We start from the raw sequence: 26,001 nt of genomic DNA, 5'->3' as shown, positions 1-26,001 counted from the left end.
GATCTCAATTCTAAGCCAAAAAATCGTGATTCTCATTTTATGCAAAATCGTGCAGCCCTACTATATGATACATCTATATATACACTGTCAAAGATACTTGAGTGTCTTTGAGTGAAGATTTAAGGTGACAGGAAATATAAATAAATGCAACTTGAATCTTTACTGAAGCTCAGTATTTGACACAGAGTTCAAACTCATTGCTGTAATAACTAATAATGATTAATATAATAACTATAATATTGACCATATTATAGTTACATTACCAAAGTGAGATGATTTTAGTCTCATGAACAACATTAGCTAATTGTTATTTACTAGCTAATCTTAAAATGACTGTTCAGCACAGAAATGAAGCCCAACAATTATGTTTACAGTCCTGTGGTCTCAGCCTCAGATACTTATCAAATCACACAAAGCGCTTGTAGAAACAAAATATATTCTCCTTCATTTCTGTCATACAAAGCTGTATGAAATGTTTCCAGCAGTTAGTATCATGGTTGCTAGGCAACCTGGGCAGCGCGACGGAGGCTAGACCGTCCCATTTCACAAGCCTACAAGCCTCGCACTTCCAGCCTTAGCGTTCTTTGAGTTCGCGGCCCTTGGGGACCGTTAAGGCTGCTTACTTTAAGGCTGCAGAACCTGAATTGGGATACAGCCGCTCTCTTCGCTCCGGTGCTGCTGTAATACCAACATGTGTGTGTATGTGTCTGTCTGTGTTTGTGAAAGTGTTTGTGTGTGTGCGCGCTCCCTTTCTTGTGGTGTTTGGGGTCTTCCTGCTGTCTGTGCTGTTCACTTAAAAAAAGGTTTAAGATGCAAATGTTAAAGAGTTCTGCACAGCTTCCAGGACATCACTGTTGTTACTGACACCGGTGGTCACTATGTGAACTTCAGGTGAGCTCACCTGTGCAGGTTTCCTTCAGTGTCTGATGGCAGCAGCCTGACTGCACAGCAGTGAGCTGTGTGGGGATAAACGAGAGAGCTCTCTAGCCTCCAATGCCACCTCCTCGGCCTCCTGAAGGGGCCCGCTCAGCAGGAGACCTGGCTCATTTCTTCTCTCTGAGATCCACCGAGCAGAGGTGTGAGCATTCTGAGGGAGCTGTGCGCTTTGATTTCACTGCAGGTTACAAGTTCAACTTAGATCAAAACATAAGAATGGTCACCAGTGTGGCCACAGTCTGGAACTTTACAGCTAATGACTTCATTATTTATCAGTCATCAGATTACACAGATATTTTTCTAACACTGTCTCTGGGGAAAAAAGTCAAGTTTTGAATTTATTTGTCTTGTGCACAGACTGCAGCTCAGCTTAAAAAAATAAGACATGAACATTAATATGACTTGTAATTAGAAAAATTCGCACAACTGGCAATGCCCCTAACAATAAACACATTAAACAAGTGAGTTATAAAAAGCTTCCAACCATACAGCTGTTATGAAGGAGGAAATTATCTATAACGTTTGTGTATCAGACTGTAAACCCTGCTGCCTCTGCTGGACAGCAGAAGAACTGCAGTGTTCTTCAGCCATAGAGACTGATGCCTGAGCAGTTAAAAGAGCAAATACTAATAACTCTAACCTGTAAAAAGCCTCTTCAATCAATCATTACCCCATCCAGTTCTGCCAGCCATCCACTCTCATTCCCTCTGGACCAATCCATCTGGGTGCAGATTGTGTTGTTACTGTTAGGTTAGTGTTAGTGTTGCTAGCGAGCAGCTCGCTTCCTCTTCCAAAATCCATTCTGTAAAAATCTGAAAACATCCACCTGGATTGTTATGTTGAGGAAAACCGCAGTTTTGAGAAATTCAGCATTTTCTTGAACTAATCCTGGAACAGGAAGAAGGTATGTGAGCTAGAATGAAACCTTTCCTGTTTTTAATTTGGGCAGTCAAGACCTTCAAGACTCTTCTCATGCTCTTCTGGTAGTAATATTGGGATTTATATGAAGCCCTTTAAGAAGAAGAAGCATATTGACAGCCATTCAGAGGTGCAGAAGGTCTTGAAGGGAGATTGGCAAAAAGTGTTCTATGTTTTCTATGGGCAGGATCCCACAAAAGTTTCTTGCCTGAGAAGGAAAGAACAACAAAGACACTTTTCAACTTTAAACTTAGTGTTTTTAATGAAAACATTCTGCACTACATTACCCAACAGCCCCACACAGACTACACCTTTCTCACTTAAATGGCATGAAGAAGCTGACAGAGGAAACTCATCCCCAGTTATATGAGAAAGAAGAGTTTGGTCCCACGTTTGGTCATTTGAACCAAAAACGAAATGAGTTTAAAACAGAAATGACTCCACAGAGAGAACAAACATGCACAGCCAGATAGGTTTTATTTTTTAAGAAGGAGATTAGAAACTGGGTCTTTTAACATTTGTTATCATTCGGATGTATGGAAAATTTATAGCTTCTAAAATTGCTCAAATGTTGATCAAATTGAAAACCCGTACTGGAAAGAATCCCAAAAACGGCATTATTTTCCATCTGCAAAAGACAGGAGGAGATTTTAGAGATATAAGAAATAAAAATTATGCTTTAACAAAAAGGAAGAAAGACAGGGATGGATAACTGTAAGTGTAATAGTAACTGTAACTATAACAGTACATCTGACATGAACAGTAGAATAGTGTAAGAGTGTGTGAAGCTGCTACAAACTGAGTGTGAAACATTTCTTTTCATTCAGCACAGAATAAGGCTAAACAACATCTTTAAAAATGTTATTTAAGATGCAGTCACTGAAATTAGGACAAAATCGGCTCAAGTATATAAACGCTAACATTAGCACAGAGTCACTCACTCAGTGGATTTTATTAACAACTTCTGCAATTGTTAACCATATGACCATATAACCTGCAACCATATTGTTTTCCACTGCATGTAAGTTACTAATCTTCTCCTGTGAGCTGGAAAGCTGCAGTGTGAGTATTGTTATGAACAGTAATCGCAATAAAGAAAAGTGTACGCAGAAAAGCGCTGAGATGTGGTCGGGTCTGTTGCACATCGTTTACACTAACCTAACCCAACTCAACCAAACTCACTTCAACCCAACTCATCAATTCAACCTCGCCCAACCACACCCCACCTCACTGAACTCATCAACTGAACTCAACTGAACCTAACCTAACGTAACTCAACTAAACCCCAAACCATTAATACAAGGCATGTCTATACTAAGAGATTAAAATGACTTCTGTGTTGAAAGGGTCCTCTTATCCTAATTCTGAGTTATGTATTATTAATCTTGAGCCAGAGTAGCTCAAATGAACCACTATTAATTAAACATTAGGCCTTCACTTCATTCCCTGTAATGTAAACCAACATTCATTTAATTTCTGCCCCCCCTTTAGCAGAAGTGGGTGAAATGAGATGACTATTCAAGGACATCATCTCTGTCTGTGGCATCAAATACAGTTCTAAGAATAGAGAAAAAAGATTAAATTAATTTAGAGCTGTGCACAGCCTCAGTGATTATTTCTACATACTCTGAGCACAATATTTGAAATTTTGGTGATGTTTAAAATGAAAAGGATATATGTGACAGACAATAAGAGAGAACGGGACAGATCTACTTTAACTGCTTTAAAACAGCCTGCAACACTGGCATGCTGTGACAGAGCTCTGGTTTTATTTCTATGCTGTTCAAGATAGAAAAAGTCACATACCACATACCTATTTTGTTGCTATGATGCCAGGTCTCTCTTGGAAATGAGATTTTTAATCTCAATGAGATTTTTTACCTGGATAAATAAAGGATTAATAAAAATGCTGACACTTTACCTGGGACCTACTACTAACTTTTACAGCTTTTACTCAGCTACTTAAAATGGTCTCAAATGTTAACCCGATTGCTAGGTGATTTTATACAACTGTCAGTCACAGTCGTCATTTCATCTCATCAAATCAACACCTGTGTGCAACACTAAATAATTTGTGTCTGAAAGTAAACTGAAGAACTGCAAAAGAATTTTGGCAGTAAATGTTGGCAGAGATAGCCAGAGATCTCACATTGGCTTCGGTAATAGAACCATTTTTTAAACTTGATTTTGTTAGTTTCCTTCAGTTTTTAGTACATTTTTCAGCAGCAGTAACAGTCTGTGCTCCTGCTGAGCTCTTTGCACAAAACAAACTTCAAAGCAGTGTAACCTGGTTCCACCAACATCCCCTGCTTCATTGCAGAGTGGGAGGGGCCACTGGTTCTGTCTGTAGAAAAATGTGAAGAAAATATGGCGCTGCAGCTGCTGACACTCTGTTAGGTGAGCTGATTTCACTTCTTTCAACACCAAAGTCTTTGGTTGGACGATCTTTTGAACAGCTGGTCGGTCTATTGGTCAGTCCATCTGTTGGTTAGACCGTCTGTGGGTCAGCTTTTTGGTCTGTTGTTCGGTCTGTTGGGTGGATGGTCTGTCGGTCAGCTGGTCAGTGTGTTGGTCTGTTGGGTGGACAGTCTGTAGGTCAGCTTGTCGGTCTGTCGGGTGGACGGTCTGTGGATCAGCTGCTCCGTCCATTGGTTGGTCTGTTGGTTGTATGGTCTTTTGGTCAGCTGGTTTGTTAGTCTGTTGGTTGTATGGTCTTTTGGTTAGCTGCTTGTTCTGTCAGTCAGTCTGTTGGTGGACAGACTGTCCAACCAACAGACTGACCAACAGAACCCACCACTGTGTCTATGACACTAGAATGTCGTTAGAATGTTGCCATTTTGACATGCTGTAGAATGGCTGGTTGCAGCACTCAAACAACATTCGAGAAAAGCTAAAACTAATAGCCCTAGTTATAGTAACTAAGGGGCGTGTCTTACTGAAAAGTCCCTGCTACCAGCTCTCCTGCCTCCTCTCTCTTCTGTCACTCAGTAGAGTTACTCTAAACAAGGATTCCTGCTCGTGTTCGGGACTCAAAGCAGCATCGTTCAGCCTCTTCATTCATTCCTGTCACCAAACATTTGGTGACAGGTCAAATCAGCTGTTTATCTCTGGCAGTGAAGTGATGGAACCCAAGCCAAGATGAAGCAGCATTTGATTACACAGCCATCCCAGCCAGCTGTTAGCACACTGCCTCCAGCTGTGAACCGCTGATGAACCACCTGTCAGAAGACAGTTCTCATAATCCTTGATTTTAGGTGGCAGCTGGTAATGTCTTGGCAAGTATTGCTGAACCAATCTCAGGTCTTGGTGAGGGGATGCACATCGAGCCCATCCTGTTGAGTGACGTTGCTTTGGTCATGCCCTCACTGCCCACGGTGGATAGGGGGAAGCTCTCGTAGCTCTCTGTAGCCCGGTTGCCGCACTGGCAGCGTTGCAGTGTCAACTTCAGCTCCCTCTGGAAGTTGCTGTTGAGGAAGCCGTAAACGATGGGGTTAATGCAGGTAGAGGCCATCGCCGTCAGGTGACAGGCAGAGAAGACTGTGTCGTGCTGACAGTCTGGGAGGGCCTGGTGGTGCCAATCAAACAGAGTGTTGAAGACATTCAGTGGCAGCCAGCACAGAGCAAAGGCTATGACGATGGCTAGCAGCATTACGTTTATCCTCTGGGCTCCTCGAGTCCTCCTGCTGCGCTCCAGCATGTCCCTGCACAACACAGCATGACATCCATCATCAGACAATCCACCAGGAAATGTCACAGCAAACCTCAAGAAGCATTAACTCACAGCGTAACCACACACAGTGTCCACACAGAGCTCTAATCTGACACGATAACACGAACAGTTAAAGATGATGTGGATGAACCGAGTTATCACAGAGTGAGTGAACGGAAAGCTGTGTGACCTGCGACGTCTCAGGCGTAGAAAGATCCGGAGGTAGCAGAGGAGCACCAGCAGAAGGGGCAGGCAGTACTGGAAGATAAGCAGCGAGGTCGTGTAGGCTAGGCGATGCTTGTCTGACGGCCACAGCTCCATACAGATCAAATGATCCCTTAAACAAGACAGACATGGATAATGAAAACGGAAACACTTATTTAACTTTTAGAAGCACTGATTTAGGAAGTTGAAGATTTCATGTAATTTCTGCACTAAGCAATATCCCAAAACATCTGTGCCTCGATGTAATATACCACTGAGCACAACTTTACTGAGGCTGGTGTCCAACCTCTGGTGACAGTTCTGAACATTACTTCACTCCTGACCCAGAAGTTTACCCAATTTTGCTGTGCAAGAAACTGCACAATGACAATAAAAAGCTCTAAGTCTAAGTCTATGTCTGACCCATTTGATGGCATTTTCACCTGCTTGGCATCCAGCGCTAATCTCAGAGGTATAAATATGTAACAGAATTTTCACTTAGAGATCAGAAACTAACAGATGAAACTGCCCAGAGGTTCATGAGAGGAAGGCTCTGAAAAAGAGGCTTTTTCAGTTTGTTGACTGAACCTCGTATGAACCGCTTGCTTCTCTGGAACATACATGTTTGGGAACGTACTGAGGATGTACAGGGGTTTACTGGTACTACATTAGTGGCTTTTTTTGAATTTTTACCTGCTTGCACACCAGAATCAATAAAACCAGGTCCCTTCATATCTAAATCATACTCTCTCTGACCTTAGAGCAAAGCTGTCTTTGTCTCAGTCCTGTAATCAGAGTCTGAAATCGGCAGGTCCACTCACCTTCTTGCATTAACGTTTTCAGGTTTTAGATGTGCTGATAAGCAGATACAGTGCTGTTCCCTGACTGTCTGAGCCAACAGAAATGCATCTTCAGTTTTCTTGTTAAATGAAGTAAATACAAACTCTTCAGTATCCAGATATGAACCCTGAAGTCTCAGACAGCGTCAGGCTCTGTGGATGAAACACTCTCTGCGTCTCTATCACCAGGCACCAGAGCGGAATTTAAAGAAACTCCAACAAATGCTGACATTCTTCTTCCACAAAATCAGAACTGTAAATAAACACCTCCTTCAGTGACTCTGATGGCCCTGAACCGGTTCTAAAGACTTCAGTTGGTACAGGAACCTCCGAGGATAAAAGGTCTTTCTTAAAGTGTTCATTAAGTATTTCTGACAGGCTAATGTCCAGACGGTCGGATTGAGACACATTCAGGTTCATTTATTGTGCTGCAGCAGACTTTATTCCCCTGATGAGTTCTGCTGCTGAACATCTTAGGGCTACGCTGCTTTTAGCTAAATGCAAAACAAGCCCAAGGCGTTTTGGGCTGTGTGACAAATACCGAACATTTCCAAAGAATAAAAATAAACTCTGGGCTTTGAGAAAATCAGTTATGTGTCCTCATAGCTCAGCTCAGCTTCAGTTTAAAATGAAACAGCATCTCTGGACTGAAGCTAAGAAACACCTGTATCCCAGATCTCACCTGAAGGGGTTGGCAGGGAGGCTGATGTTCTGGAATGGGTCATTGGTGAGGATGTTGAAGGAGAGGAAAGGCAGTGAAATGAAGCAGGCAACCAGCCATGTCAGCCCCACAGCCAGATAGGAGTGTCCCGCGGCGGGGGACCAGCCAGTGGGATGGAGGATCAGCTGATGGCGCTCCAAAGCGATCAACACCAGGGAGAAGACCGACACTGTCACCGACATGCACTGAACAAAGGGCGTCACCTGGACGGGCACGAAACACAGCAGAGGACAAACTGAAGGTGTGGTTATCGAGCTCGCGGTACACTGTGAGAGCGCGGCCCCATGGTCATGACCAGCTCCACCTTCACGCTGTGACATCACACTTTTATCCATTCATCCAAATGTATTCAGTTTCCCCTGTTACATCAGCTGACAGCTTCATGATGACCTCACAGTGAGCAAATGAAGGCAAGTTTTTTTTTCTCTTTTAAAATGTGAATGAACACACCTACAGGTGAGCAGGGCAGGCGGTACCTGGTCTGCAGGTAAAGTGCTGCTCGGCCTGCTGGGCACATGAAACACTGCCATGGATGGCTCTCACTTCCGTGTCAGCATTGTTCTTCATCTCTGCTCCATCAGATCTGGTGCTACTGAACTTCTAGATCTGTAACGTCAGCGGCTCTGAGTTGCTGCTGTTTGCTGTCTAATTTCAGATTTTTATTAAATGAGGTGACACAAACTTGTAATTAAAACCGATCTGTTATCTGTGAAGCCAGAGGCTGCTCAGGCTTTCAGGTGGTCGGTCACTCAGACTGAGAAGCATTACGTTCCTGTGTGGAGCAGACCACCACTTATCCCTCTGCTCCCATAGACATGCTTCCAGAGGAAGCACAAACACAGGCTTGTATCATCCTCTGGTCTCACCTGCGTACCTGACTCATCTGCATCACTAAGCAGTGGAAAGCTAACGGTCTTCATTTATCAACACAACTTTGGAGGATAAAAGGAGTATGCAATCCATGTTCAGGGTGGGCAGAGTCAGCACCTGGATTGCCCCCCCCCCCGGCTCGTTTTTAATTTTACATCTGTCTGACAATGCTGGATGACTCTTATTTTGAAAGTCACTGGAAAGTGCTGGCCAGTGAGCCTGGACCGTTCCTGTCTAAGGTGCCTCAGTGGTAGCTTATCAGGCCGGTGGCCCAGAGTGAGGTTCTGCCAATGTGAAGGTTATGGTTTTATTTTTTATTTAACCAGGAAAAACACACTTGAGATTTAAAATCTATTTTAAAAGCACGTCCTGTGTTCTGAACACTCATTAATTCAGTGTTCAGCAGTGCAGTCATAAGCTAGCAGCACTTACAGTAGTTAAAATAAAAGAAACAATCATAACTTAGAAACTCCATGTCAACAAAGAATGATTATCTTAGTAAAAGTAAGCATCTAGTGCCAGAAATGAAGCGTATAATATTCAGGTATTCAAGTCCTTTACAGCTGCCTGAAGAAGAGCAGCTCCTTCAGATACTCCTGCAGCTGACTCCAGGAGGAAGGAGCTGCAGGCTCGGTGTGAAACTGTGCTCAGGCTGACAACACAGCCCTGCAGACAGCTTCTCACTGTCGTCTCTTTATTGTTTTTGAAGGAAAAGGTGATGATTGCACACTGGTGAGTGCTGTTGTCCCAGCAGCGGTGAGCGTGCACGGCACACTGACCTTGCACAGGGCCTCCCCCAGCACCCAACGATCCATCAGCGTGTAGATGACGGTGACGGGCAGACAAACGATGCACATAAGGATGTCGGAGCACGACAGGTTGGCGATCAGGATGTTGGTGACGTTGCGCAACTCCTGTTGCCGGGCAATGATGAACACCAGACCTGCGTTGCCTAGCAACCCAATGGCAATGACAGCGCTGTATGCCACGATGAGGAATGTTGCCCCGCCTACTGAGGGAGGGCACTGAGAGGTGTCTGCCCAATCGGAGGCCTCCCAGACGTGGAGGACGCCGCTGTCGTTGGACATGGCAGGAAGGGAGAGGAGGAGGAAGTAGGGAGCGGGCAACCCAGCGGTGGCGACTCAACTTCCAACAATAAAGAGGATCAGAACACAATGAGGGGCGAGGAGGAAGAGGAGGAGGAGGAGGAGAACAGCACCCAGCTACGTGCTGTGAGGAGTTGGATGATGGAATCAAATATGGCGTCCTGTGTTTCTTTCCCCGGGGATCAGCTCTGCAGCAGCGTTTTCTGCAAAGAACACAAAACAGCAGCGAGTAATAAGATGGAGATGAGGAGCTCTCAGCGGACAGGCAGAGGAGGAGAAAGGTGAAGAGGAGGAGTGAATGAATACATCAGCACATGCTGCTATCTCATGCTGAGCTGCACTCCATCGTCCAGAGACACTCGTTAGCGTACACTGCCAGCGTGGGTGTAATGGCACATTATGCAGCCCAGCTCACTGGGACACACTCGGCAGAAAAACCACTCTCCAACTATCTGACTGTCGGCGTTTGCTAAAACGTTGCAGCGTGAGGGCTGCACTTCAAACAGGAAGCCTAAAAACACTCCTCACAGCCCGACAGTCGCTCCATGTGCACAAGTAGCAGAAAAAAAACAAATCCTAGCTCAGCTCTCCAACAGTCAGACCTTCCAAATCATCAGACTGTAGTTTGCTCTCACCATAACTCATGCAACGATTTAATTTAATTCAGTTTTATTTGTATGGCATCGAATCACAAGAAGAACCCTCCGGCAAAACCAGTCTCAGGGACGGGCAGCTATGTGCACTGACCGACCAATAACAGCATAACTAAGGAAAGGACTCAGGGTCACCTGATACAGCCCTAACTATATGCTTTAGTAAAAAAGAAACTTTAAAGCCTAATTTTAAAAGTAGAGATAGTGTCTGTCTCCTGAATCCAAACTAGAAGCTGGTTCTACAGTAGAGGGGATGGAAAGCTGAAGGCTCTGCCTCCCATTCTACTTTTAAATACTCTAGAAACAACAACTAACAGTCTGCGAGTGAAGTGCTCTAATGGGGTGATACAGTACTATAAGGTCTTTAAGATAAGATGGGGCCTAATTATTTATTGATTATTCTTGTATGAAAAGAGCAGGATTTTAAATTCAATTCTGGATTTAACAGGGAGCCAATGAAGGGAAGTCAGTATAGGAGAAATCTGCTCTCTCTTTCTAGTCCCTGTCAGTACTCTTGCTGCAGCATTTTGGATTAACTGAAGGATTTCCAGGGAGTTGTTTGGACATCCTGATAATAACGAATCATAGTAGTCTAGCCTAGAAGTACTAAATGCATGAACTACTTTTTCAGTGTCAATCTGAGACAGGATATTTCTAATTTCAGAGATACTGATCAGATGACAGAAAACAATGATGATCCGCTCTGTTCTGCAGCTCCACAAAGCCCCTCTCATTCCGGAGCAGCTCGAGAGCACCCCCTGTGGAGCAGGGAGTCTAGAAAGGTTCTGATGCTAACAACTATAAGCTGAGATCAGCTGCTGATACACTGTAGCCCTCTGTGGTTTTAAAGAATATCAGAGTTTGAACTGTCATGTATGATATATGTAATGTTCTTACACATGTGCACAAACTATACACACACCCACACTCAGTATCGTTTTAACGACCCGTGTTCTCACTTATCTGCGACGTGCTGACTTAACGGTTTAATTAAGATACAGCTTTTAGACCATCAGCTGCTGCAGGCAGCGCGCATCCTCTGATCACATGCACATCGACACCATCAGCTGTCTGCCTCGCCCACTCTTTCATTTCGCCCTCCACTGACAGCCTTCATCAGCCCTGAGGGACTGAACTGCCACCAAATGAGACACACTCACAGGTGTTTGTGCACAGCCACGCTCTGACTCACTCGCAGCAGCCACCCGCTTGTCATGGCAGCCATCACACAGCTCCATATCTGCTGCTCCCTCGCTCCTGCACAAGAACACTCAGAGATCCACACTGTTTTTAAAATATGCACACGTAAAGCTCCAACACAGGACAGCAGCTTGACAGATGTTGACGAGACAACACCAGTAACATCTGGAAACAATGTGTTTCCTCTGCTGTGCAGAAAAACATCACAAAACATGGCATGTTTACTACATCATCGCCTGACAACAAATCTTCTGTCTCCAGGCAGGTGTTCGGTCATTCTGTCTAATGGCCAGCAGGGGGCGACTCGTCTGGCTGCAAAATGTAGTTGGTCATATAGAAAAAGCCCAACAGAGACCCAAGAGCTGAAAACATCCAAAAGGTGCAACCCAGATCAATCAGTTCCTCTGACATCTGCTGGATGTCAGTTCGGCAAAGACAGTGCCCACAGGTCTCTGCGGATTTCATGCAGGAGGTTATCAGAAAACCCGACAAGGTTACTGTTAATGTTCCAACAATGAATTTTGCAATGTCTCAACTTGACTCCGCCCACTGTCTGCTCAGCTGGTATGCTACTACATGTGTCCAAAACCAGCTACAGCTGTGGTTTGACAGAAATAGAGAAAATCTTTATTTTATGTCATTTTTTTTACTTTTACTGAAGAAAATTGTGTTGTTTCATCTCCGTGTGATGTATCTGGGTGAACATTACAGCCATGTGCTGAGCCAATTATGCTAAGTTTAGCTAGTAAAATAGTTTGCTAGTGTAGCTCTTGAAATGTCTCATTTCATTTTGATGGTATAAATGTAAAATGATTTCCATTATTGATATTTTACTATATATACTTCATTTTTTGAAAAAAAAAAATCCTCAGAGGTGAAATTTAACTCAGTTGTCTCAAATATTATATTTCAGTTAAAATTCAAGGTATATATATTTCTATTTCATATCATTTATAACTTGTGACTGTCTAACAGACAAATATTAATATACAGTGACCACTGGCTGAAATCTTTAGTTATATTAAAGGGCAATATCCCAAAAAATCCCAAAAATTAACTACAAAGATTTGATCCTTGTACATTTCACATAAAATGGAAATCAGACTGATGCAGTAAATATTCTTTTATTGATGAGAAAACTGGGCAATATAATTTATTTAAGATGTTGAAGATATCAGAGCATTAAAGAGGCCGATATTTGGGTAAAAGAGTCTCAAGGAATAGAGATGACACAGAAACAACATCGTTATAAAATATTGTATTTTACATACATACTTTATGAATGTACAGCTTTTCACAGCTCTTTGTACCTCTTACTTGCATACTTTTCCCACTGAAACCAGTACAATCCCATTGTGATGAAAACAATATTTTGACTAAATACATTCTGGATAAATCAGATCATTATCAAAGTTGTCTATGGTTACTTTTATTTTCTCTTCTTTCCCTGTCAGATCCTGTCCTGCAGGATAAACATCAGTCAGTGGTTCCCTATATGCAGCTGTTATAGTTTGTGTTGCAAATACACGAAGCAAATATCTGAAAACTGTTTTAAATATTTTCAGCCATCCTTCATGTACAGAGAACAGCTGCCTGTTCTCCCCCTGTTCTCCTCTTCATCTCTCAGCTGCTGCTGGCTCCTTTTTCTCCTCCTCTTCCTCACACACTGCTGAACCTGTGCTGGTGTTTCATCAGGGATGAAGAGCCTCTGTCCCTTCTCAGTCTCTCCTTACTCTGGACGCTTGCAGAAGAAAATCAGCCATGGCAGTTAACAACAAAAGCAGGAGAAGTTTATCAAATATCTGTTAACTTGCAAGATGAAAACAAAGTTTTCTAATAGAATCACATGGACATATTTTATGTATTTAAATCACACAATCATTTAAAATCCTTCATGCACCAATGCATGAAGGAGTGTTTCCGCAGGTCCTTCCTCCCTGCAGCTGTCAGACTGTACAATCAAAACTGCTCCCAACAATCATAGATGTTTACATCTGCGCTGTAACTGCAATAATTTAATCAACCGATTCGCACCACAACCTGGGTTTGCTTCTTATCTGTAGTTAATTTTATTTAATTTAATAACTGTACACTACTCCGTTTATAGTAACCATTGTCCTTGATGTAAATATGTAAGAAAGAAAATTGTGTATGTTTCTGTTCTGTGTCCTGTTTGTTTGTATATGTGTCTTTCTGGCTGCTGTTACAATCAAATTTCCCTGTGTGGGACAATTAAAGAGAAATTTAAGAAGGAAAAAAAGAGAAAGGAGAAACAGGACATATGATCCTGCAGAAATGTTGGGCTTTATAACAAAAGTGACATGCTCAAATTGTATGATATAAGCATGACAAACAGCACAGACACAGGAGGAGGACTTCTCCATTTATTGCCTGTCTTATTTATTAGTGGTTTATACAGGATGAGAGCTCATTTAACCATAAACTTCAGCACAGCATGGTTGAGTCTGCTTCCTTACCACAGCTCACGGGCCAGACTTTTGGTTGGTTTGTCCTAAAACAACCGAATGTTAGCTACATTGAATTTTTTAAGACTTTTCATTATGCTAAATTTGTTCCGCTGGATATTTTTAATGAGATAAAAAAAAACCAAAAAAAAAACCAGTACTTACTTTTAAAAGTTTATTTCTGGATTGCTTCACTTCAACCACCTGCCGTTTTTCTCAAAAGATTTTCTTCAACCCTTATTCGCAATGAATCCTGGGATATGGTGGGCCACGAACGATACACCCGGCCCATGCTTCAAATCTGGGGAAAAGGAGGATGCATTTCTGGGCCACATTTGGAGCAACCTTCGAATTTGGACAGCCTTTGTCACCATGTAATTGGCCTACAAATGTGACCTCCGAAGGATGTGGCCCCTGAATTTCGACACAGCCTAAGACTGGGGTGGCCAACTCCAGGCCTCGAGAGCCGGTGTCCTGCAGGTTTTAGATATCACCCTGGGTCAATACACCTGAATCAAATGATTAGTTCATTACCAGGCCTCTGGAGAACTTCAAGACATGTTGAGGAGGTAATTTAGCCATTTAAATCAGCTGTGTTGGATCAAGGACCCATCTAAAACCTGCAGGACACCAGCTCTTGAGGCCCGGAGTTGGCCACCCCGGGCCTAAGGCTTCAGGTCACAGAGTCCAGAATCCAGTGGCATTGTGGTGGCTGCATCCATGTTTCCCACACAGTCTGTCATGGATGTGAAAAAATGGCCACCTCTCTCTGAGCCTGGTTCTGTCTGACTTTTCTTCCTGTTAAAAGGGAGGGTTTTTTAGATGTGGGTGGGGAGAATCATGTGACTGCTGGAGTTTCTCTGTATTATTGTAGTATCTTTACCTCACAGTATTAATATTGTGATTTATATAAATATATATAAATGTAAATGAACTAAGTATAAATGAAACTGAATTGAAGTTAATTGCAGAACAGCTTGCTGGACTCTGTTTTCACAGTAAGAGTCCAGCAGTTTTTCAGTGCAAAAGCAGAGCTTAATGGCTCCAACTCTGAAAGGAAAAAGGGATTCAAAATAAAAGACTGCATCTTTCAGCTCTGGTTCAAATTTCCTACAGCAACTGAAATTAGATTTTTCAGGCTTTATGATAAATTTCTGCCTCATTTCTACCCATAAATGAAAGCGTGTTGATTTGAGTGCCAACTTAAAACAAGTCCTCCAACACACTCGTCAGATGGCTGAACAATGTCTGAACTTCCTTCCTCCCACATCTTCCCATCTGTGACTGACAGCTCACTTTCTGCAGCCGACAGGCTGACGTTCACCCACTGCTTTGAACTCCTCTATGAAACACTGTTAATGGGAACAGTGTGAGAGGCGGCTCTGTCGTATCCCACAGCACAGATTCAGAGCAGATTCTGCAGTAAAATTTCAACCTGATCACCATCTCCATCACACATGCCTTCATGTGACTATGAAGAGCTGGTCCATGGAGATAAAAGAAGCCTGGTGGCTCTGGTTCTTCTGTCCACACACAGGATCAAACATGTTGGGTAACTCAGTCCAGAAAAAGGCACAAGTGGGTTCATCTGGCTGCTGTTAGTACTTCAGCTACTTCAGCTGGACTCCTGCAGGCGTGAAGCTGATGGGGCTCAAGTTTAGGACAGCCTGAGACGCTCATAGTGTGCACTTTTTAAAGCATGATGGAAGATCGGGGTGACATCATCGTGGTGAATTTAAGAAGGAGAACCAGAATTCCACTCGGGCCATGCATGTGCTGTTTCTGAGCGCATGCCTGAACCTTCGGTGAAGTTATGAAGTGCATGACCAGAATCTGTGAAGACGTGGAGGTGCTGCTACTCCGCCTGCAGTTGCCCATTTACCCCCGATGACCTTGCTGATCTTTGATATTTCATTTCTTCTTCCTTTTCTCTTTCCTCAGAACACATTACCTAAGCCGACCTGACCGAGCAGCAGCTGCGCAGAGAATCAGAGCACTCAGACTCTGAGTTTACTGAATGTGCACAGTGTAATCTGTGGGCTGCAGAGGAAAGCTGTGCAACAGGGTTGTTCCATCAGACACTAATCACAGTCAGCTGCTCTTTGTTTAATCAATGATGCATTATGTCCCCTTCACACTGTGAACATGTTCAGCCTCACAGACCCTTCAGGTACACTTGCATAGGTCCACATTTTGGGCTTTTTGCTGCATGTTTGAGCTTCATCAGTCCAGCAGATCTCCACATGAAACTCTGGGTTAAAAAACACAAAGCTTTGTGAGAAACTGAACCCAGATCAGTTTTACTACCACTGCAGGCGTCACAGTCTGAAGACTTAATCTGTTTGTTATAGGAGTGATGATCTCCATAAAAACAGCTGAAATTTGTTCATCAATTCCAAACATTTCACGAACTAAAGAAGTGGTGAGAATCAAAAACGCTGGAAAAAATATCAACGTTTTTTAGGGCTGACATTCTGTAAAATATTCAAAATGTGCATGACAGGTTTGGGTGACTGAGATTATTTATCTTCATGTTCTATGTCACTGGTTAGTACAGCTTACAGCCACGCCATGACCATAGTTCAACCAGAAGGTGCTGAGTTATCAGTTAATGCTTAGCTATCAGATAGACACCAGCTAATCAGTAACATCCAATGAGGATCCTAGAATTTCTTTGAGATGGTCTGTTAGTACAGTAACCTCACAGCAGCGATATTATTAGTCACATGATGTCTAAAAGCACAATCATGGTCCAAAGGTCCAGTTCAGGTGAAGCTAGCAGACAGCTTGCAGCTACAGCACCTGTGTCATCATCCACCTGTCAGTCAGAGAGGCCACACTCCTCGTAATGCAAACAGGTGAGTTACAAAAATATCTTCCTTAAACGAATATAATGAAGGTTTAAATTATCTACAGAGACCAAACAGGTTTGTTTTAACATGGAAGTCTATGAGGACGGTCTCACTGCTGCCTCTGCTGGACGTCAGAGGAACTGCAGGTTCTGTTTGGTTTGTTGCTCTCATCATGGGAAAAAAAAATACCGGAACAGTTGCAGAAGCTGCAGCTCACTGTGTGTCGATGTGAGAGGGAACGTCTTGCAGGAAGGAGGTCACCTGCAGCACAGCGTCGAGCCAGTCATGTTTGTGGTCTGTGCAGCAGAGGGGGAGCACGCACACATTAAACCAACAACTTGAATGTGTTTGAGCTTCGAATGTTCAGCACTGAGACGTTCGTGTTGGCTGGGAGCTCTCGGCGCTCTGCGGCTGCTTTCTGCTGGAAGAGTGTGTTCTGGCTGCACGGATATAAATAACTTGTGTTTCTCTGAGTGTGGAAGTGGAACAGCCACGCAGCAGAGCCATGAAATCTGAGCTGGATTAAGCTATGAAGGTTTCCTTTGTGCGGAGGCGGGTGAGGACAGCCATCACAGAGGTCACATCCTGATGTTTGATATCAGTTCGATGTGGCAGATGATTCCAGAGGGCTGACGCTTTCGTCTTAGCGCCAGCTTCGTGCCATCGAGTTTGCATGTATGCAGACGGTGGTGCCTGCGGGCCGGCGAGCTGTCTGTCTCCGCCACGTCGCAGAGCTCAGATTGTTGGCATGACCGGGCGGTCAGTGGGGGTGAAATGATCCTTCAGGTTTAATGTCTGTTAGGATTGAAAGTGTCTTTAAAGCTAAGGGGAAAAACTTCTCATAATGAATATGAAGCTGGGAAGGGCGGGATGCAATTCAAGGACACACAAAGAGGAGGAAATCTCTGCTCATGTGCTCACCACACTATTACAGATGGCGTACTCACACTTCCTGGTTATTCTTACATGTTTGATGAAGTCACAGATGGAAGTACAGTGAGGGCTAAAAGTATTGGAACAGTAAACCGATTACACGGAGACCCGCAGACTTTCTTATTTGAAAAGTGTCAGTCAGGTTTCAGAGCTCATCACAGCACAGAAACACCTTTAGTGAAGGTTACAAATGATCTTCTTATGGCCTCTGACAGTGGACTCATCCCTGTGCTTGTCCTGCTAGACCTCAGTGCAGTGTTCAATACTGTTGACCATAATATTCTATTAGAATGATTAGAGCACGCTGTAGGTGCTAGGACCAATTCTGTTTACATTATACATGCTTCCCTTAGGCAGTATCATCAGAAGGTCTAGCACACATACATACACTGCTATGCTTATGACACCCAACTTTATCTATCCATGAAGCCAGATAACACACACCAATTAGTTAAACTGCAGGAAAGTTTTAAAGACCTGGATGACCTCTAATTTTCTGCTTCTAAATTCAGATAAAACTGAGGTTATTGTACTCGGCCCTGAAAATCTTAGAAATATGGTATCTAAACAAACTCTTACTTTAGATGGCATTACCTTGGCCTCCAATAACACCATGAGAAACCCTGGAGTCATTTTTGACCAGTTCATGCATTTATTACTTCTACTGTAATTCCCTGCTACTAGGATGTCCTAAAAACTCTCTGAAAAGCCTTCAGTTGATACAGACCTTCCCAAAGTGTGGGGCCCGCCCCCTAGGGGGGTGCAGAGCCATTGCAGGGGGGGGGGGGGCAGCATGAAAAGGGAAAAAAAAAAAACCAACAACTCTTGGACACTGCTAGAGCGGGGCGCTTACACAAATGCAAAGCAGGAGATGAAGCATCGCTGAATATGTTTCCAAACCAACTTCATTCTAAGCCAAAGACTAGAAAATATGGTGAAGCAAATCTTACCTTTGCTTTCACCTGCACAAGTGCCGAGGTAGGTCTCCCTGCAGAATTGGTTTTCCCTTCATCGGGAGCAGCGCTGGGCTCTTCAAATCACAGACAAACAGTATCCCACAGTTGTTTATGTTTTTAAACCCATTTTCCACAGAGAGGCATTTTTTTGAAAAATGTATTGATAGCAATGTTGAATATTATTACACAGGAAAAAAAACAACTACATGTAAAATAATCACACCGTGATGCCTCTGCCTTTCTAAATAGAGGGACAGTAACTGCGTGTTTATATGCAAGTGTGTAAAACCTGAAGATAGAGACAAAATACTGTTAATCTGACTATCTGCCATTCTGCAATTCCTCTCATGTAAGCAATGACGTGGCGCACAGCTGACGTGAAAAAAGGCACATACCTTTGACGTTGCATGACGAACTTTGTATTCCTCGTCCACACGTAAACGCAAAAAATGAGTTTTAAAAAAAATCTTAGTTTTCGGTGATTCGAAACGCCGTTTACGTGTGGACGAAACAGCTGCGTTTTCAAAAATACCCATGTAGGTGTGGACGTAGCGCGAAAGAGTTAGTTTTAGATTACGCTTAAAAGGCAGGTGACCCTGAATCCTTCCTTTAGTTATGCTGCAGTAGGTTTAGGTTGCTGGGGGATTCCCATAATGCATTGAGTATTTCTTCTTAGGTCACCTTTCTCACTCACTATGCATTAATAGACCTCTCTGCATTGAATCATTAGTTGTTATTAATCTCTGTCTCTCTTCCACAGAATGTATTTATCTTGTCTTCCTTCTTTCACCCCAACCGGTCGCAGCAGTTGGCTGCCCCTTCCTGAGCCTGGTTCTACCGGAGGTTTCTTCTTTTTGAAGGGGAGTTTTTCCTTCCCACTGTAGCCAAAGTGCTTGCTCATAGGGCGTCATGATTGTTGGGTTTTTCTCTGTATGTATTATTGTAGGGTCTACCTTACAATATAAAGTACCTTGAGGCAGCTGTTGCTGTGATTTGGTGCTATATAAATAAAACTGAATTGAGCTGAATTGAGAGCTCTGCAGCACCAAATGGATGAATGGATGGACAGACAAGTGGAGGTTCCACATACCGGTGATGAGTAGGTGAACATGTCCTGCAGCCCGCGGGTCGTGCTCATGGCTGAGAATCAGCACGGCACTCTGTTGGTAATCCCCCCCAACAGAAGATTTCTAGTCAAGCCCAATTCCATCAGAGCCAACACCCGTTGGTCCAGCCCCTCTAATGCTTTTATAACAGAACAATTCAGGAACAGGGATGCTAAAAGACACAAAGACAGCCCACTGCTTTCTCATTCACTGCTGTAATTACGTCTTGGTTTAGGCTGAGGGGTGGCGAGGGTGACCATTACACCCCTAAAGGCAGCAGGAAGGAGCTAATCTGCTCACTTCCTCCAGCAGCTGTGAGATAAATACAATTAGCATGATGATGAAAATGATTCCAGAGATGTTCTCATCCCGAACGAACGATCCTACTCTCAACAGCTCAGCGTGCACACAGTAAGAGTGATCACTGAACAGAATCAACTTTTAGGGATTTACTTACCTGGATAATGCATCAAGACGTGATGATTCATCTTAATCACTTAGAAATTAAAAATAAATCAAAGCAGGCGCCCCCTGTTGGATAGCAGACACACCTCTATCATGCTGAAATCCACGCAGGTGTTCAGACTTTGAAGACCGTTTTTATTTTCTTCAGCTTCTCATTTTGGGACGACGGCGTGATTAACAAGCCCGATGGCATCCTGGTTACCGAGGGACGAGGGGCAGGATGATTAATGGTGTTTCCATCAAGTGCCATGTTCCACTGACTCACAGCATGTGGCTCAGCTCTCACAGACACCTCACGGTGAGGTGATCTACATCAGGTGTTATCCCGGAGGCATAAATCCTCAGAAACCAAAGACAGATCCTCCAGAGCCGGACAGAACACCCATGGGGGATCTCATCACTAAAACCATTAGTGAGTGAATCAGGAGTGCGAGGCATGTTTCACGTGTTTTTCACTGAAGATGTCTGCAAACACAATTGTGTTTTATTGAGGCGATGTTGATGCCACCACATCATCGTTCAGCGACATTTCACTGATGTAAAGATGGCCGGCTGAGAAACGATCACTTTTACTTACAAGAGAACGAGAAGATCCCCCAGCTGTGACAGCACCCCAACAGACCGACCATGACAACGAAGTCATGGAAGCTCACCTGTCACCAGTCACATGGCAGGATAACAGGAAGTCTGCTTTTCTGAAAATGTAACTAGAAGACATTTTCACTTCCTGGATTTCACTTCCTGGTTGATACTTCCTGGTTTTTTGGTGAGTTTGGTTTCTTTAGTGTTTTGAGCTTCTCGTTAGAGTTGTTTTTTTCTGTGATATTTCCTCTGAATCATGTTTCACAGCTGTCTTTTGTTGAGGACATGCAGTTGTAGTTTGGACTTTATCCTCTGGACTTTCAAATAAGCCAATGATAAGCCTCCAGTGTTCAGGTCCTCTCTACACCACATTTGAACCTGACCTCCAAAATAAAAGCAGAACAGACAAATCACCACAGCACATTCAGCTGAGAACCACAAATTTCCGTAGACCTCAGACAGCTGCAGGTCTGAGGAGCTCGGGGGGCTCAGATGTTCCTGAGCAGCCCTGAGTGACTCAGCAGTGAGCAGACTGTGGCTTCTAACAGATTTCATGCCTGTTTTCTTTGTGTCATCGGTGAGTGGCCGTGGGCCGGCGTAAAACACCAGTCCAGCGGGCCAAGCTGACGCTGATGTCAGCTGACAGGAGGATGTAACGCTCAGAGCACTCGCTGACGCTCAGGCTGCCCTGACTCTATCGCTGTGTGCAGAACAGATTCTTTCAATTTATTTCTGGAGAATTCACTTCTGTGATAAACTCACTGCATCACTGTGATGTCACATCCTTCCCTGTAGGAAAACTGTTAAAATCATTTACATAGTCTGTCTTTCGTTTTGCTTTTCGATCCAAATCAAATCATTTGGTCAGCTCCAAACTCTTCATAGGGACAGGAGCTCCGAGACAGGAACAGGAAGTCGTGGAGATCAAGTGCAAAAGCTCATTGCTGAGCTTCATGAGCTCAGGTGAAGCCAGGCGTCACACCGCGTCCTGGATGTTTGTTTCCGCTTTGTCAGTCTGATGCCATGTTTAAGGTCTTCCTTCATTCAGAATCACTGCTGTGCTGCAGTTCAAAGGTCAAATAGAATCTGTTGCAGCGACCGAGCAGCTGAAGTTCCTAACATGGTGAATGCTCGCCAAGAAGACGGATGCAGCTCAATGGGACAAACAGGCGATCCACAGCTGTAAGGATAATGCTGCAAAAACTGCAAAACACACACACACCTTACTGTTCATGTTTGCAGGACCAGGACTGAAATTCAAACATGAACCTTTTTACTTAAACAGTCCAAAGAAGAGAAATCTGAAAACACAGAAACTGAACTCAAAGAGCACATGCAGATGATCGACAGGAGGACAGGACTATTCATACACACCAAGGGCCGATCGGTGGACGGGCAAACAGGAAATGAATGAACCACTGCTGAACAGTAAGTAAAAGTTCAACCTAGACATAGCAGACAAAAACTACCAAAGTAAAATGTGAAAAACCAAGGAAACTAAAGTACTCACAGACTCTGAACAGATGATCAGAAACTGAAATCATAAAACCCAAAGACCATCACTACTGAGTGCTCAGTAACATCCACATAAAACCCTAGAATTTAAATCTGACATGGAGCTCCACCTTCTTGAACGCTCTGTTAGTACAGTAACCTCACAGCAGTCATATTATTGGTCCCATGATGTCATTAATATTACTCTAAAATTCTCCAACAACAGAAACACAGTCCAGAGATCCTGTTAGCAGACAGCTAGCAGCTACAGCCGCCTGTGTCACCATCCACCTGTCAGTGAAAGAGGCCACGCCCCTAATGTTGTAGACTTGAATACAGTGTACAATACTGTGGTAGAGTGGATTACAAGTCCTCATTCACAGCAAGGAGTTTAACGGCAGTCAGTCCGTTGTTCTCCACCCGTCCATCCGCTCGGCAGCCTCCCTCTGTCTGAGCCTCGCAGCTTCATCAGTCCAGCAGATCTCCACATCAAACTTTCAGGCCTGAAACACTCGGTTCAGCTCTGATAGAAACTGAACCCAGATCAGTTAACCCTTTAAGACCTACCATAGAACCAAGTCTGCCAGAGCTTATATTATATTTTTACATGTTGTAGTGCCATTTTTGGGAGCATTTCGAGTTGCTATACATCAATACAACCATTATAGCCCAAATTTTAATAATATGCATGCATTAAGTGCATAGAAATTACCTAAATTGCAAGAAAGTGCAATAAACTACAAAAAAATTGAAAATTGTTTTTGTTTTTTCAACATATATTTCTAGTTAGAGAAATATAAGAGGCTTATCCCTCAAAACTGTAAATACAAAAAAGTTGCACAAAATAGTTTCCCACCACAGGAAATTTATTTTGAGTGTCTTCATATTTTTATTTTTGAAATACACCAATTTTTATACACTGCAGGAAAAACGAAAATAAATATTATAATGCAAATTTGCAAAAAAGCAGCATATGCATCAAAATAAACTATTTCCAGCAGTGCAATATGAGTCCTGAGCATCCCAGAAACGACACAGAAAGTCATAAAGTCAAACATAACTTTTAAAAAAACACCAGTATAGGCTCATAAGGCCCTGATGGTAAAAAACTACATTTCCGCGAAAATGACGTCACTTCCGGTTTTGGGCAGGTAATGGAGGACATGCGATAGCTCACGCTGACGTCTATTCTAATGTAGGAAGTGTTACGAACAGCTGATCGGATCGGCAAAGCGCGTTTCTGGAATATTATGTTTTTGTTGCTGCAAGTGCTTTTTATGCAGTTTTTGCAAAGCTATATGTGGAAGGAAACTGTGACCTAGATGTAAGTACAACTCCTCCGGTTTCATATGCAAAAAAAATTATTGCGCTAGCTCACGTGGTTGCAGTGCTACAAGGATTTAAAAGTAGTTGCGCAAAACGGAGCGTGTCCGCGCTGACCGGTTTTAAAGGGTTAAATACTCAGTTTGAGGACTGAACCTGGTCTCTGAACAAATGTGTTATCATCTGTCCGAGTCGGAACGACCTGCAGCACTTTGACCCGTTTCTGATCACTCACAGCGTGCATTCTAGGTAAACCTTCAGGGTCAGATCAGCAGGTGGGACAGGTGTCAGCTCTGGTGGGAGCAGGTCAAAAGTCATTTAAAGTCCAGGATCACCTTCCAGCTGTGATTATTATGGACTCTACAGTGGTGCTGTTCTGCTACTGATGCTACAAACTTAGAAAAGTGCAGAAAGACGTCAACGAGTCCAAGCCAGCCGGAGCTTCACGCTCCCCGTCCCTCTTGGAGTCTGCTGCCCTGACAGGCAGGACTTTACCAATCGCTTCCAGCCTGAAGACAGAAGCCTGACACCACCCTCCAGCTTCACCCACCTGAACCAAGGGTGTTTCGAACCTCAGCTTCATGTAAATAAGAAGTGTGACTGTTTTTAAACTGAAGAGTGTGGAAGAAAAGCAGAGTGAGGTAGGCGGTCATAGGAGGTCACATGACTGTCAGGGTTTTCTCTGTATGATTGCAGTCTTTACAGTGCAAAGTGCCCTGTGGGGAGCGCTGTTGTAATTTGGCGTTGTATAAATAAAACTGAATGAAGTGTGCAGAACAAACGTGTGGATCAGTCTGGTCGCTGTTTCATTTCCTCACACAGGTCCAGCGTTCTCTCGAAATCAAACCGTGACATTGAACTGATGATTAAAATGATGCTGATTATGTTAACAAGATGTGGGAAGCACTCCACAGACATCAATGCCTTTAATGTGGAAGCACAAATGCGTTCGGCACACAAACACATAAAATTAAATGTCATCATTAAGAGACAAAAAAGAGAAAGAAGCCTATCAACGTGTCGCATATTTACAAGTATAATAAATAAATAATTATTGTTTGAGCCATTTAATATCCTCTCCAACTGACTATTATGACAAGGATGCTGATGCCAGTAAATATTAAATACATTTTTAAATCTTATAAAATACACACCAAAGAACAAAGGCAGAAATGAAGTGCAGGCACTGAATGTATGAAATGGGACTGAAGCGATGTTGTTTTACCTTCCCTTTAACCTTCTATTTTAATAATTTATTCATTATGAAAATGTCTGTTTTGTACTGTAGTCACTGTTTGCTCACTATTAATTAATTAATTAGTTTGTTTGTTTGTCTGTTTCCTCCTTCAGTGAGTGAACTACAGGGATGTCACTACATAAACTTTATTCTTCATTTGTGTCACATTTTACAGTGGATGTTATGGTTATTTTCAGTGTGGTTTCTGGTGCCTGTAAAAGCATTTTAACCATTTTAATCAGTAATTTGTTGACGTCATGATTTTTGGGGGCACTTTCGGTCTTCCATATTTTAACTTTTGAGATGAATTTCTGTCCGTGCACGTGAGCCTTTATGTCTCACGCTTTGATCGGAAGGTGAACACACAGCACATCTCTGAGATCACTTCTCTGGGTGCACGCGCGAAATGCCAACACGTTCACATGACTCACATTTAAATGGACGCAGCTGCAGTCCTGCACAGAGACACAAAGCGTCAAAGATCCTCACCTGAGCTGAGCTTACACCTGGAGCGCGGTTCCCGTCAGTCCTGCCTCTGTGCTCGGCGCAGGGGCTGCTGCTGCCTGCGGTACACAGCTGAAAGAAGCTGCCGCCGTGTTTGGGAGGAGAAGAGCGGGAGAAGTGGAGCAGTCACCCATCTGCGGAGAGGCGCCTGTGAGCAGGAGGAGCTCCAACCAGTGCGGAGTCAGAGGGAGGGAGGGAGCAGTGACAACAGAGCAGCTTTACCCAGGGTCGTAAACACGTTTAAGGAGGCCTGAGTCTGAGGGGGCCCTCAGCATCCAAACACCAGGACCAGATGCTGAGGGGGAAGCCGAACATTCACGGCATCCATGCAGTCATTTCATGGATTAATCCCACATTTTACTACCCTGACAAATACACAAACTTTATTCTGAAAAACTGGAACACATGATCTGAAGGCGTGTTTCCTTTACCCACCCCGTCAGTAAAACACTCACTCCACACACCACAGTCAGTTTCAACCCATCTACAGTGCTGGGGACGTTAAGTAATCCATCACCTTTCCTAAAGTAATGCACCATATTACTTAATTACTTGGCAGGGAAGTAATTAGTTACACTTCTGCAATAGCTTACTTTCTCATTACCGTTGGGATTAAATAATTTGCAGTGCCTCCCTTTTTATTAATAAGTGTTATAAAGTTATATAGTGTAGTATTAAGTGGACACAGCCCTGAAAAATAAAGGCATGAGACCATGTGTCCTTGGGGAGTAGAAAGCTGTAGACTCTCACTCACGCTTGCCTGGGAAAAGTAGATACGAGGGGACCATCTCTAGTGGAAAGTTACGGAGACACTGTTGTTTAGACTAGAATGAGAGAGCGTCTGTAATAAAACTGTTAGGGGTACACCACCATTTTGAGATCCGCGGCAATGTGTCATGCAGGACGCATCTCCCGTCTAGAAGTAATA

At 43.5% G+C, this 26,001-nt stretch overlaps 1 protein-coding gene across 2 annotated transcripts; it reads right to left on the bottom strand.

Annotated features, from left to right (window-relative positions):
- Positions 1–2,115: 2,115 nt before the first annotated feature.
- npy8ar (neuropeptide Y receptor Y8a) lies at positions 2,116–25,236 on the bottom strand. 2 transcript variants are annotated; one of them, XM_086299878.1, is made up of 5 exons: positions 25,059–25,236; positions 8,977–12,897; positions 7,289–7,530; positions 5,754–5,900; positions 2,116–5,555 (listed from the first exon to the last, which is right to left on the bottom strand). In XM_086299878.1, the coding sequence occupies exons 2-5, from the start codon at positions 9,283–9,285 to the stop codon at positions 5,105–5,107; spliced, it is 1,149 nt and encodes a 382-aa protein (XP_086156004.1). In that variant the 5' UTR covers positions 9,286–12,897; positions 25,059–25,236; the 3' UTR covers positions 2,116–5,104. The 2 variants fall into 2 exon arrangements, with proteins under 2 accessions (XP_086156004.1, XP_086156003.1); XM_086299877.1 differs by having other exon boundaries at positions 8,977–9,506.
- Positions 25,237–26,001: the final 765 nt, after the last annotated feature.

This window comes from Aulonocara sp. 'chitande type north' Nkhata Bay, linkage group LG7, assembly GCF_057382095.1.
Source record: "Aulonocara sp. 'chitande type north' Nkhata Bay isolate Kocher_YH1m ecotype deep benthic linkage group LG7, A_spYH_male_GT1.1, whole genome shotgun sequence".
Classification (NCBI taxonomy): Eukaryota; Metazoa; Chordata; class Actinopteri; order Cichliformes; family Cichlidae; genus Aulonocara; species Aulonocara sp. 'chitande type north' Nkhata Bay.
Note: the sequence above shows the minus strand (reverse complement) of the source record. Positions and strands in the feature narration are given on the sequence as shown.

Coding starts and splice junctions, on each gene's coding strand:
- npy8ar (XM_086299878.1), bottom strand. CDS start 9,285: ATGTCCAACGACAGCGGCGTCCTCCACGTCTGGGAGGCCTCCGATTGG. Junction 7,531..8,976: donor TGGGGGAGGCCCTGTGCAAG/GTCAGTGTGCCG, acceptor GTGCCCGTCCAG/GTGACGCCCTTTGTTCAGTG. Junction 5,901..7,288: donor CTCCCTGCCAACCCCTTCAG/GTGAGATCTGGG, acceptor GTCTTGTTTAAG/GGATCATTTGATCTGTATGG.